A 13997-nucleotide genomic window follows, 5' to 3' on the forward strand; every position below is an offset into this window, starting at 1 on the left:
TTCTACTCTGCTGGGAAGCATTTTATGCTTTTGGCAAGAATAGCTGTCCTTCTAAATGGACTGGAAATTTATTCACTGGCAGATGTACTTTCTGTGTTAAAATTCAAGCTTGGTTCTTTTGCTTCTTCATATTTCCCTTATTTATCATTGCCAGTTGCCCAGAGGCAGAGCGCAGCTATGATGCACTTTCTCGAACACATCCGTACACAGTTAGGGGGACATTAATAATGGGCTTTTGGTACGATATTACCAGCACCCTTTTAGAGACATAATGAATAACTAATGCATATTTGTTTGTCATCTATATTTTTCCAAATTACCTTAGCGCGCTCATTTAGTCAAGACTCTGGAATTCATTGCTTTCTATACATTCTAACGTCTCCGTGTCATCCCATACATCATGTGCTTAATGTTTGTGTAACTCACAGACACAATATTGATGCATTTCCGCAGGGCATGGCTTGCGCTGGCATTTCAGGAGCGGGAGCTGCCCACTGTAATGAACGTGTACATTAACCTGCTGGCGTACGTTATTAATTTCAGTCGTGATGGAGTTCGCTTGTCATCAGAGCCATTATTTGCCAATTTGCCCTGCTTATAAACCTGCTTCACTGCCCCGATCTAAATTCATAGAGAGAATATAGTGCATGAGTGCACTGTGAGGGGCCCATTCGTTATCTGCAGACCCTTAGCAGGGGCCGTTAAGCTGCTGTCTAATGGCTTATGCTACACCTGAGGGACGACTCGTTGCTAAGCCTCCAACTTGTCATTTGCTGACATGATAACAAGAGTAATCAATTACAGACAGACTCATTAAAGTGTCCAACTTTTTAAATTCTTCCAACTTGGGGTTTTAGACGGCTGAGCAGTGGGTTTTTATGACTCACTGGAGTAGAATGTAAATTCCCTGCATCCCTAATTGTACTAATATATTTTGTCAACAGTGTTTTGTTACTCCCTCGCTTTGTCTTGGGGTACTACACTACGTGCCAGTTTAGAGGGCTTAAATTAAATCCACATGACCAGTTGGCCCTCCTTGTGGTCTTTCAGTTGATTTCATCATCTGAATTGTCTTAGGGTGCAGAATTTGACCCCAGTCCTGGAGTTGGCTGCCATGACCAATGAATGTGCATTTGACCAAAAGTGCATTGGTCACTAGGTCTGTAGTCAAGTTACTTTCAGTGTTTATACCCCGCCTGGCTCTAAATTCATCTCTAAATTTAAATGTAGTAATTTAATATAATTTTTAAACAATTTGGTTGCACTTTATTTTACTGTACATGCACTTGCATGTACTTTCAGTACACTTTCCTAAGAAACTACTAGGTAATAGGTAATATAAGGTAGCAACATGGGTTAGGTTTTGGCTTTTAGGTTTAATTACTATAATAAGTATATATATACTTATATATAATGAGATTAATTTTGGCTTTGAAAAAAATTTCACTCAGAAATGGCTTACATTTTGCAAATAAGTACAAAGAAATGTAAAATTATGAAGTAAAAATACAAAAGAAATAGTATTTTCTTGTAAAACATATTCCAATAATCTTTTTTTATTTACAACTTAAATAAAAACACCTTTTTTTCCTTCAGTGTAGTACAAACAAATAGAAATAAATTATATAAAAAATAGGATTAGGTTCCTCTGCAAAAAGGTCAGAAAAAGTGGTATTTTAAGCTTTAAGTGGCATCTATTTTTAATATAAGTGGCATTTTTAATCTCCATTTCTAAAAAAAACTAGACTACATGTGAGTTAATTGTTTATTCACATGCATAGCAGATAGTAAATAAGATGCACTGTCAAGTAAGTAAGTACAGTCAAACTAGGACACAGTGAATATGGATATAATATCACATTCTTGGGCTTTTGTTTTTATTTTTAGTAATGAATTAAAAATAATAATAAGTTGAAAACATTCAAATGTATTGTTTACGCCACTTTCTTGCAGCACTGTACACCATGCAGCTTTGAAATTTGCATTCTTTTTACTGAGCCGAAGGTTGAATCTGTGACATATGGGTTTTTTAATGGTCAACCATCTTCTCTTCATGCAAATTCACAGGTCAGAGTTGAAACTTTGGCACTTTGGCCTGCTTTTCCTCTCTCCTGCGTTTACATGCTTATGAATGGAATAAAGCCTAATATTACTGCACTTACTGTAAAATGTAACAATTGCTCTTTCTCGATTGTCAAAAGAATTCCAGCAGACAGACTGCTGTCTATATAACCACACGGACCATCATAAAACTCATATCGGTTGAGCACAATTGTCTTCAAATGCTCATAAACATCTCAGAAACTGTGGGAGATTCATAAATCCGTCCGTTCTGCCACAGAGGTGCATTTATTCCAGACTTGTACCAGTTGCGTCTGATTGGCGCTTAGCGCTGGATGAGATGGACTTTTCTTGACCAGTGGTGTGTGTCAGTCTGCAGAGGCACGCATTCTATACTGAGGCTGGCAAATGAAGACAGCTCAACTCTCAAGCGCGTTTCAAAGGTGCATGTTTAATTGTCTGGCAGCCTGTGGAGGTGGTGGAGGAATGTGAAGGGTTGTAATTAAACCCCCCTGCACTTGCACCCGAGCCCGGCTGCATGTCATCATTCATATACATGTGCAGACTCACTACAGAACCGCACGAAGAGTGTCAGACTGCCGCAGACAAATAGAAGTGTGAATATTTCATGACTTAAATGTGCCAGTGCACAGAGATAAAGGCATCTACCGCTAATTTTCGTGACCCGGTTGCCTCCTTTGAGCAGCCGGGCCGGAATTGCATTATGTAGATATTTGTCGTTTGTTTAATCCGCTAACGCCAGACTGAGCTGGAAATTGAAACTGTGTAATAGCTGCATCTTTAACAAGGTGAGGAAAGACACTTTCTCAGGTGGACGAGGGATTTGTTGTGACAGCCTTGTTACCTCAGTGAGCGCGGCGCCGGTTTCTCACTGGGCGACGCTCTCTCTCTCTCTCTCAGTTTGGTGTCTCTTTGGATCGGGCCCAAAGTTTGCAGATTGCTGACTGGCACGCAATCGCTTGTCTCTGGTGGGGCAAGTGCTGCACACGCGGAGATTTGTCTTTCTCTCATTGTCCCACTCTGTTACAACTTCTCTTCTTTCTTGCTCGTTTGCTTTTCTGTGTTAAGCGCTGAAGGTTGTGAATCATCTTCTATTGTCAGACGCAGTTGTATTATTGTAACACGGTGTCCTGAAAAGCTCTCCATCAAGCAATCTTTCTGTCCTCCCTGAAAGTCAAATATTTTGTGAAAAGACAAAATCGCAGCCAATCGGAACATATTTGGTGTTCCACCCATCTGGAGACCAATCGTGAATGATAGTATGCATTGTGACCCCGCTCTGTCATACTCGTTATTTTTCTAGACAGTCATTATTCTTTATATCAGTGATTCTCAACTAATGGCTGTTCTGATAGGGTCACAGTCACCTAAATGCAAATAAAAAATGCTTCTAACCGTATAACTGTGCATTGTTAGAATAGCTTAATTAGCAGCCTTTGCATCTTTTAGCTGAAAATAATTCTTATATTTCTACATTGATGTCAAAGGCCATGCATCAAATCAAACTGAGTATTTTGGCTCAGATTCATCTGATTCTGAGTGAAAATCCTTGAAAGCTACTCAAAATGTGATTTAGACTAAATACGTAATACTAAGATACGTAATACTAAGACTAAATACTTCACTTGCATTTAACGATCAATTTTTATGCTATTCAGCCTATGTTGTGATTAATAATTATGCATATTGTTTTTTGCCTGTTTACATAGTATTCAACCGTTTGGGGTCAGTAAGATTTTTCTAATGTTTGTGAAAGAAGTACGGTGGCCGAGAGAGCTCAACTCCCTGCAAATAGAAAAACACCTGCAAATTAAGAAAACAACTTCATCAATTTAACAACACACGCGCTGCAAATACTCACAACACAACCAAATAAAGAAACGCGCTGCAAATACAATTCTTTATTTGGTTGTGTTGTGAGCATTTGCAGCCCCTGCTGTCAAATTGATGAAGATGTTTTCTTGATTTGCTTTTGCAAAATTTACATTTACATGTGTCTATTTACATGTGTTTTCTGAAGTTGCAGCGCGTTGAGCTCTCTTGGCCACTGTAAAGAAGTCACCAAGGCTACATTTATTTGATAAAAAAAATACAGCAGAAATAGCTTGTTTTATAGTAGTTTCCTACCTTTACCTTTTCTCACTCTTGTGTACCCTTAAATAGCCTTATCGGTCAGGTTCAAATACCCTTTCATCAACACCAAACCAGTCCTCATAAATATGTATGAAATAATAATCCTCATAAATGTGTTTGCAGTTCATAGACTGAACATCACACTGAATATCCTTTAGCATTCTAATTATAATTAAAATGGCCGTTATTCCAAAGCATCATGTTTAAAAACATGCTATGCTGGGGGTGAAAACAGACACCAATTAGCTTCTACTCAAACTGAATCAGTTTGAGAACTACATCCTCTGTGGGTTTTCTAACTGCATTTAGTTTGATGAGTTCATGGAAAACGAAAATCGCAAAGGGCTTTGTATTCTTGTGGAGAAATGAGAGTGAAATGACTAAAGATGCATGTATGGGGTCTTTATGTACATATGTCCTGCTGTGTGTGCCATTCACACAGATCGACATCAGCCTATATATTATTTGGTTTTCTTACTTTTAAAAAGGAATTGAATGTGTATACAAAAGATAATTAAAAAGCATGTGGGTGCACAATATTTGACATATTGTGCACCCACTGTCTTGCACATGTTTGCAGTCAGTTAGAAGTGATGTTTTTAATACACTCAGAGGAGATTATGTGTTGGTACATAATGAGTCTGGCCAGTGTGTGTGTGTGATTAAATGTATGTTTCAGGTGAGATATAGTGGAGTGACAGGCAGTAGCCCAGACTCAATCCTCTTAACATGCGCGCTGTGTCTTTAGAGGCGTTCTGAAGTCTCCTCTCTCTCTCTGAGCTGCACACGCAAACATTTTCCCTTCAGCCTGTCACTCTCATTTAGTGCCACCATCACAGTTTCTTACTGGAGGGACTGGCAGCAGGATGGCCCGCATTAGCATTTTCACTGCCTTACCATCCAGAGTAACCAAAGACGATGCAGCATGTGGGCAAAATTCCCAATTCAGTTCCTGCCTCTCTTGTGTAACACATGCAATTTATAGAACTGGGTGATATGTCTTGTGATGATTTTAAAAATATGTAACAATGCCAAGTAGATTAAATATTTATCTATCTATCTTTATTTCTTTCCATCTGTCCTTCCATCTTCTACTTGTCTATCTGTCTGTCTGTCCATTGATCTATCTATCTAATCTATTATCGATCTGTTTCTCTGTCCATCCCTCGATCCATTATTTGTATATCTATCTGTCCGTCCATCGATCTATCATCTATCTGTTAATCTGTCCATTGATCTATCATTTATCTGTTGTCTATCATTCTGTCAAACTGTCATCTATCTATCTGTACGTCTGTTCGTCCATCCATCAATCTGTCATCTATCAGTCCACCCATCCATCGATCTGCCATCTGTCTATATGTTTGTCTGTCTGCCCATCAATCTATCATATATCTGTTCATCTATCCGTCAATCTATCATCTATCTATTTGTTTGTCCATCCATTGACCTATCATCCATCCATCTCTCTGTCCGTCCGTCCGTCCGTCCTTCCATCCATCCGTCCATCTATCCATCCATCCATCCGTCCGTCCGTCCTTCCTTCCATCCATCCATCCATCCATCCATCCATCCATCCAAGCCTGTGTATTTGGCACATTCTAGCACATTTGCAAGTCATGAGGTAACTTCTATTGTTCCTGTTGTCTTATCCATTGCATCAGTCAGCCAGTGAGGTTTTATCTATATTCACAAAGCTTCCGTTGTACTCAGTGACACAGGTGCTGCAGATGTGAGTTATCATGGAGGCAGATGTTCTTGTATGTTGATGCTGGATACACACACACAAAGCACTGATAAGATGAACTCTTGTCTGTGCTCCTGCTGCCTATAGCTAGAGGGAAGTTACGGAAAATAAGAATGATGTTCTTAGAATGAGATATGTTACATGACACAACAATATGAGCGAACAAGACAGTTTTTTGGAAAACATCGTTCTTGGAAACAACAGCGAAGGGCCGTTTAAAACCGATTTTCCATAAAATGGAAAATAAAGGTACAGCTGAAGTGCTTTTGAATCTGAGAGTTTCTTGGCAGCGCACACCAGGATTACTGATTTATTTTTTTCCTCTAGCAGCGCTCCAAATGTTTTTCTGAAGAAGTAAAACCTTTTAAGGTCTGGGAAAATAAGCAAAAGGGAATGAACACAGGTCAAATGACGTAACGTAAATGGATCATGGGTAATAGATACAGGGAAAGCACAGCACACAACCTAAAATTAAACTTCTACTTAATATGCCTGGCTGTATTTAAACAGAGAAGACTAAATAAGAAAGAAAATTAACTGAGCAGGTTATATTTCAAATATAATGTATTTAAAACATTCTTAATTTTTTGAAATTGTGGATATTAATTAGATTTCATTTCACACTTTACTGAAGTTGCCATGATTCTTCCTTTTCCCACAAGTATATGATATGAGCATTGATTTAAAATAAAAAATACATTTGATTTATTTCAGTCAATCGTCTTGAAAGGTCAATAAATTGACTCTTGATTCAAAAATCTTCAAAACAATTGCATCATCTCTTAAAAATGGAAAAACATGGATGGATGGATGGATGGATGGATGGATGGATGGATGGATGGATGGATGGATGGATGGATGGATGGATGGATGGATGGATAGATACATAGATAGATAGATAGTAATTCTTTGGCGGTGTTATTCCCATGTAACTGATTTCTGTGCAGTGATTGGTCAAGGTCTGATCAAACTGTGTCCTGACAGGTGGTCCAGACAGATGCCCTCATCCAATGGGCTGTGTCGTTACGGCGCCCGCATCGACTGCTGCTGGGGTTGGACACGTGTCTCCTGGGGCCAGTGCCAGCGTGAGTAACTGCTGCTTTAGGGGTGAACAGTGCTATGGGGGGCCAGCTAAGGGTGCTTCTAGACTTCCATGATGCTGTAACCTTCTTTTAGCCACTTAACAACAGCACAGCAAGTCACCAGTTGCCATTTTTGAAATACATTTGATTAGCTTAACAAAACGTAACAAACCCTCTATGGACAATATTCTGTCCTAAATTTAGCATAGTGTTTTACATACTGATTTGCAGGATCCATTTGATTCCAACACCTACTGTATAATGAATTGGTGACTTGTAATGCCCTCACTGAAGTGGTAGCTGCAAGGTCAGGTCACATGGCTTAAAATAAGCAAGACTACATCCCGGGACATAATGCTTCTGAATTTGCTAACTAACTGGGTTAGCCGTAAGAAAATACCTGCCAGTTGTCCGCTTTGTCTTTGAGATATTCTGCATGACACCCAATATTATGTGGTTCAGTCATTTGGAATAATTAAAAGGTACAATGAGCAGTTGCTGCAACAGCACCGCATTCCTGCAGGATTAGTTTGAGGTCTAAGAAAGACATGGAAGTCCACTCATGTATTGAAAAACCAAAATGCATTTAAAAAAGACTTTTTTTTATTTTATGAAAATTTGTTGTACAATAATAGGAAAGCTTAGGAAGTAAAATTAAAGAAAAGTAAATAAGATAAGTATTAAAAATGATAAAAAATGATCATATTATTATTATTATTAACCAAAACATAAATAAAAATGACAACAGCATTCTTATTCTTCTTCTTATTATTATTATATAAGTTAAACGTTGTTTGTGATTGCATTACCCATAATGCCCTTAAGCAAGTATTAAAAATGATCAAAATGATCACATTATTATTAACCAAAATTTAAATACAAATAACAACAGCATTATTATTATTATTGTTGCTGCTTTGTTGTTGTCATTTTTATTTAAGTTAAGTGATGTTGTTTGTGATTGCATTACCCATAATGCCCTTAGTTGAAGCTAGCGTGGTTTGAGCCAGATCTGTAATGTGAGATCCCTAAAGAAAAGTGCATTCATCTCACACTAGAAGTGATGAGGCCTTTCAAATCTTACACCGCATTAATCACATAATTATTTTCAAGTACGGATTAGCTCATTTTATTGCGTTATCATGGAATCAGAGGATGTGCTTTCCCTGCTTATATTAATAGCATCTTATGCTTCATTTATCAGCTTCCATATGTTCGCTACAAATCTAAAAATGATACAGCATGCTTCTGAGCGAATGTTTGACCGTATCACCAAATGGAAGCAGCCTAGTGATGATTCATGGGCTATTTTGTGATGCATGATGATATTAGTGGGACAATGTATCGGGCAGCCTGACAAATGCGAGATTCTCTGCATGGCTTGTGCACTTGATAGCCCAGCTGTTGCCTTTGCCGCAGAATTGCAGTTTGTCTGGGGGCTACATGCTGAGGGGCTCCAAAAGCTAACGCTAATGCTGCTATGCTTGTAGATTGCCATCGTTTTGACCATATTTTGTAACATGAAGCAGTGTTTTCTCTGTATGACTGTGTGTGGATGAGTGCAAATGTCTCTCACACTTCACATGGCCGAGGTACGCCTTCGTAAATTTTGTATTCTTCACCAACAAAGACTGTATTATATGAGTATGCCTGACACAGACGGCTGAGAAAGGTAATTGGAAGTAAATAAATATGCACAATGGGCGGCGAACCGACCAATTCTATCCTCAATCAAGGCTGCCAGCGGCTGAACTCGCAATTTTGGCAGAGAATAGAAAGTGCGCGGGGGGACATCGAGGGCTCCATCATGACTGATTACGGGATCGCTGCATCTCACATCTTTGATGAAATTACTGCGGTTTGTTTTGGCCGGTCTGTGATCATACGGGGTGAAGATACACATTGAGAATGAAGGCCGTAATGAATGCATCCCCGAACACAGACTCCTCTGGGAAAGTGAAGTGCTCGGCTCCGAAATGCTTTTCAAATATTCATCCAGTCAAAGGGTTTGCTAGGCGCCGCAGTCATCTCTGGCTCCATTCACACCGCAATAACAGGAACATGAAGCTGCAATATTTGACTTTCTCCAAACAGCTGGTTTAGGGGGCAGCCCTGGGTTTCGTGGGCTGAATTGGTGATTAAGATTAAACCTCGCACAGCCGAAATTAGATTCCCCACTCATAAAACCCTAATCATCTAGAGTTAACAAGATCTCAAGCTGAGGATGAATTTTGATGAAGTTCCTTCGCGAGGAAGCGAGAGTGAAATCCTGTGTGGTGAAATATTTGAAGGAGAAAGGCGTCAGGACATCTTGGACTATAATCTCTCTCATTCTCTCTCTAAAAGCTGGATTTTAAAGGAACAACGCGGGTTCAATACAAGTTAAGCTCTATCAACGGGTTTCGTGGCATAATGTGGATTACCACAGAAGATCATTTCGACTCATGCCTCAGGTTAAAAAAAAAAGAGCAAGTTACACTGGAATCTAATTAATACCATAATATGGTAATCATTCAGTAGCATGGTACATATTCAAGAGTAATGTAAGGTGTGGGAGTGACCATCACTGCTGTTGCCAAAAGCATCAGTTAATTAGAAGTAATTGGCCCTCATGAGGACCGGTGAGGTCAGGCAGGACAAGGTGGGTGATGGTATCAGAGAACAGGATTTAAGAATTGAACATCTGCAACACCAACTGTACTGTTCCTAAGCTGCTCCTAAAATACCAGCTCAGCAAAGTATTACTCAAATGTTTGAGCATCAGTGGTTCGCAGGGGAGTGAGGAGCTGCAAAGAAACCTTTGTTACAGAGGCAGTCCCGCCAAGAGAACAGAGGAACTAGAGGAGTGCAACTCTGTTTTGTGGACCTATGAATCCAGCTTTGAAGGCCTTTTTTAATTTTGGAAACAGTTTGAGCATTGTTGGACAGTGCACTTTGCAACACATTTAATGAATTATATGAAATATATACTTTATAAGTATCTGAATATTAAGAAATTCAGATGTTTGGGGTGGTTATTTTTTAATGTTTTTGAAAGAAATCTCTAATGCCTATAAGCATTAAAATACAGTAAAAACTGTAATATTGTGAAAATATTACAATTTAAAAAATAACTTTTCTATTTTAATATATTGGCTGCCCACTGCTCCGGGTGTATGTTCACTACCGCGTGTACACTTGGATGGGTTAAATGCAGAGCACAAATTCAGAGTATGGGTCACCATACTTGGCCACACACCACTTCCCTTTCCTTTCCTTATATGTGACCCTGGACCACAAAACCAGTCTTAAGTCGCACAGGTATATTTGTAGAAAGAGCCAACAATACATTTTATGGGTCAAAATGATAGATTTCTCTTTTATGCCAAAAATCATTAGGATAAAGATCATGTTCCATGAAGATATCTGATAAATTTCCTATCATAAATATATCAAAACTTAATTTTTGATTAGTAAAATGCATTCCTAAGATCTTCATTTGGAAAACTATAAAGGTGATTTTTCTCAATATTTAGATTTTTATTTTTTTGCACCCTCAGATTACAGATTTTCAAATAGTTGTATCTCAGCCAAATATTGTCCTGTTATCCTAACAAACCATACATACACTTGACCTTTATGACTGGTTTTGTGGTCCATGGTCACATATTTTAAAATGTAATTTATTCTTTGATGCAAAGCTGAATTTTAGAATCGTTACTTCAGTCTCATTCCGACGCCGACGGCACGGAACACACTGAGAAAACTTAGTCGGCCGACCAACAAAAACTGCCCGACAGTTTTTGTTTTCTCAGTGTGTTCCATGCCGTCGGATGAAGTTGCCCCTTGTCGGCTTTTTTTCAGCCGATTCGACATGAATCGGCATCGGAGCTCCTCGGTCAGTTGGGCCATCTAATCATTCTGATTGGCTGTTCGGCTGGCGAACCAGTGAGCAAGAAAGGTGCAGAACAGATGTGCTACTTGGCTGTCGGGTGTTGAGCGTCGGCTTGGTGTGTCAGGGTAACTTTGGACCCAGACGCTGCCGACGTGAGCCGACCCCACAGTCTGATTTTGTCGCCACTAGTTCGTCGGCTTGGTGTGTACCGGGCTTTAAGGGACATGGTGGTGGAAAACAATTCTTAGCACGTTGCTTTTAGTGTAAATTTTTAATAAAATATAAAACTTGAGCTTTTTAATCGCTGGGTTTTTTTATATTAAGCCACCACATTAAGCGTGCTTTTCTATGGGGGAGAATACGCTTATCATGCAATTCAGCTCATATTTTGGGCTTGCATGTACACAGTACATATTTAATACATAGCCTATATATAATATAGCATATTTGGTCTTTTTTATCATCGTCATTAGGCTGCGTTAAGCGTTTTATGAACCACTGCAAGATGTTCTGTTTGGCTCATCTGATTTCTGTGCGTAATATAAACTGTAAACAGATTTGGTTAAATTATTCATATAGCCTACCTTAAGAGTCTTCCATGGGGGAGAAAAGCTTAACGTGCAGGGCGTTGCATTCATATTCTGGGCTATTCTGCTTTATTAATAGTTATATTATTAAAAGGTTATTAATATTAGCGTAATAATTTTATTAGCATTTATTATCACCGAATTTGGTCCTCCAATGTCACCCAGCTAACAAAATGATGTGTCGTGACTGTTATGTTGTGTGTTAGCAGTGAAGTCACATTAAGCGTTTTAGAACGTCCCAAAACTGTCCCTTGAACTAAGCACTGGCTGTATTTCTTCGAGTCCAAGTTCAAATAAAACTCTATGAACCGCTCCATTGTGAACATCCGAGCTGTAACCACTGCAAGCTGTAAAGTAAACAGGAAGAGTTTGTTCCAACTCAACTGGTTTTGCGAGAGAACACAAATATCTTTGTAAGAGAACGCAAAAGTATTGCGAGGGAATGCAAAGTTTCTCAAGGGAATGCAAAAGTTTTGCGAAAGTCCTTCTTTTATTTTTTTTCTTCCACCCCAAATTTTTTCCACTCACCCCAAATTTTGTCCCTTAAGGGGCTCCGTAGTCTTCAGTGTCACACGATTCTTTTGAAATCATTCTAATATGCTGAATTTCTGCTCAAAAAAACATTTCTTATTATTATAAAATGCAGCTGTGCTGCTTAATATTTTCCTTTATTTATTTGTTTGTTTGTTTTTTGAGGATTCTTTGGTGAATGCAAAGTTTAAAATAACAGTGTTCATTTAAAATGGAAAACTTGTGTATTTAGTGCCACTTGTATGTATGTATATATATATTCCATTAATACAGAATGAGAACATGTGAAATGTGAGTGACATAAGGCTTTGTGTATGTGTGATTGTATGTGTTGCATTTGTAATGCTTGTCCATCATCAGCATGGCTCCCATGTAATGTTTTCATCTCACATTTAGACCAAGCTTCTTTTTTTTTCTTTTTTTGTCTGGCCGTTTGTTTTGCAGCTCTCTACGTCTTAACCCGCAGAGTAATCGGGATAAGGTGCCAACCCCAAGGTTAGCACCACATCATATTTCCTTTGCAATCATCTTGCCTGAGCATCATTCAGAGCATGCATCCGCTGAATCCAGAGTTCCCGTTTATTTATAGTCCCCCACACGCGCTCCTCCTTTGAGAATATCCTGATATCCTGTGAACACTTCACACCTGCTCCGGCTACCATTTGAATATATGGACCCTCTAGGATATTTGGATATCACTGTTTATATTCACTTATTTGTTTGCTCCCCAACGTAAACCTCAAAGGATCTCACATCAAGAGTGTTTTCGGTCGTTTTAATAATTTTATTTAGAGCAGGAGAGAGAGAGGACAGGAAATGGAGAATGGAAACAGGAATTTTTGGAAGCCAAATTTAAACTTGCATCACTCATAGAGCAGCTAAATGTCATCCATCTATTTTTTGTGAGTAATTTAGAATGGATAACACATGACCAAAGCAAAAACAAGAAGAAGGGGAAAAACCCCCGATTTGTTCTGTAAAGAAGATTAAGACATGATTTTGTAGTGATACAATTTTTTTTAACATGAAAGTTAAATATATGAAAAATAGATTAATTAAATATTAATACTAGATATGTCTATGTCTATACACACATTTTGTTTACAGAAAATTAATAAAAAAAATAATAATTAAATATTAAAAAATGATGATTGAATTATAGATGTATTGCACACACATTTGAATATAATTTATTGGCACGGGCTATTTGCACTTAGTGTATAGTGTTTATTTAGTCATGTCTATACATTCTTTTCTTAAGCATTTTATGTCTGTTTATGTTTTACTTATTTATTTACATATTTTAGGATAGTAATTGTGGTATTTTTTTCTGCTAAAGGTAAATACGTTCAGTTGAAGTCAAAACTTTACATACACCTTTCAGAATCTGCAAAATGTTAATTATTTTACCAAAATAAGAGGATCTCACAAAATGCATGTTATTGTTTATTTAGTCATGACCTGAATAAGATATTTCACATAAAAGATGTTTACATATCAGTATAATAGTTGAATTTATAAAAATGACCCCGTTCAAAAGTTTGTTACTTGAACGATCCAAAGCTGTGTTTTTTTGTTTAGTGATAGTTGTTCATGAGTCCCTTGTTTGTCCTGAACAGTTAAACTGCCTGCTGTTCTTCAGAAAAATCCTTCAGGTCCCACAAATTCTTTGGTTTTCCAGCATTTTTGTGTATTTGAACCCTTTCCAACAATGACTGTATGATTTTGAGATTCATCTTTCCACACTGAGGACAACTGAGGGACTCATATACAACTATTACAGAAGGTTCAAACGCTCACTGATGCTCCAGAAGGAAAAACCATGCGTTAAAAACTTTTTGAATTTGAAGATCAAGGTAAATTTAACTTAATTTGTCTACTGGAAAACATGTAAGTATCTTCTGTAGTTTCTGAAGGGCTGTACTAAATGAAAAAATATGATATTTAGGCAAAGAAAGAAA

The 13997-nt window shown here is 38.1% G+C and overlaps 1 protein-coding gene across 3 annotated transcripts in view; it reads left to right on the top strand.

Annotated features, from left to right (window-relative positions):
- Window positions 1–13997, top strand: part of LOC306873417 (nephronectin-like) — a 56922-nt gene that overhangs the window by 10297 nt on the left and 32628 nt on the right. For all 3 annotated transcript variants that reach the window (XM_079422684.1, XM_079422685.1, XM_079422686.1), the window contains exon 3: window positions 6947–7047. In XM_079422684.1, coding sequence (XP_079278810.1) covers window positions 6947–7047 — 101 coding nt within the window. The remainder of the gene's footprint in view (window positions 1–6946; window positions 7048–13997) is intronic.

Source organism: Barbus barbus (genome assembly GCF_936440315.1).
Source record: "Barbus barbus genome assembly, chromosome: 8".
Lineage (NCBI taxonomy): Eukaryota > Metazoa > Chordata > Actinopteri > Cypriniformes > Cyprinidae > Barbus > Barbus barbus.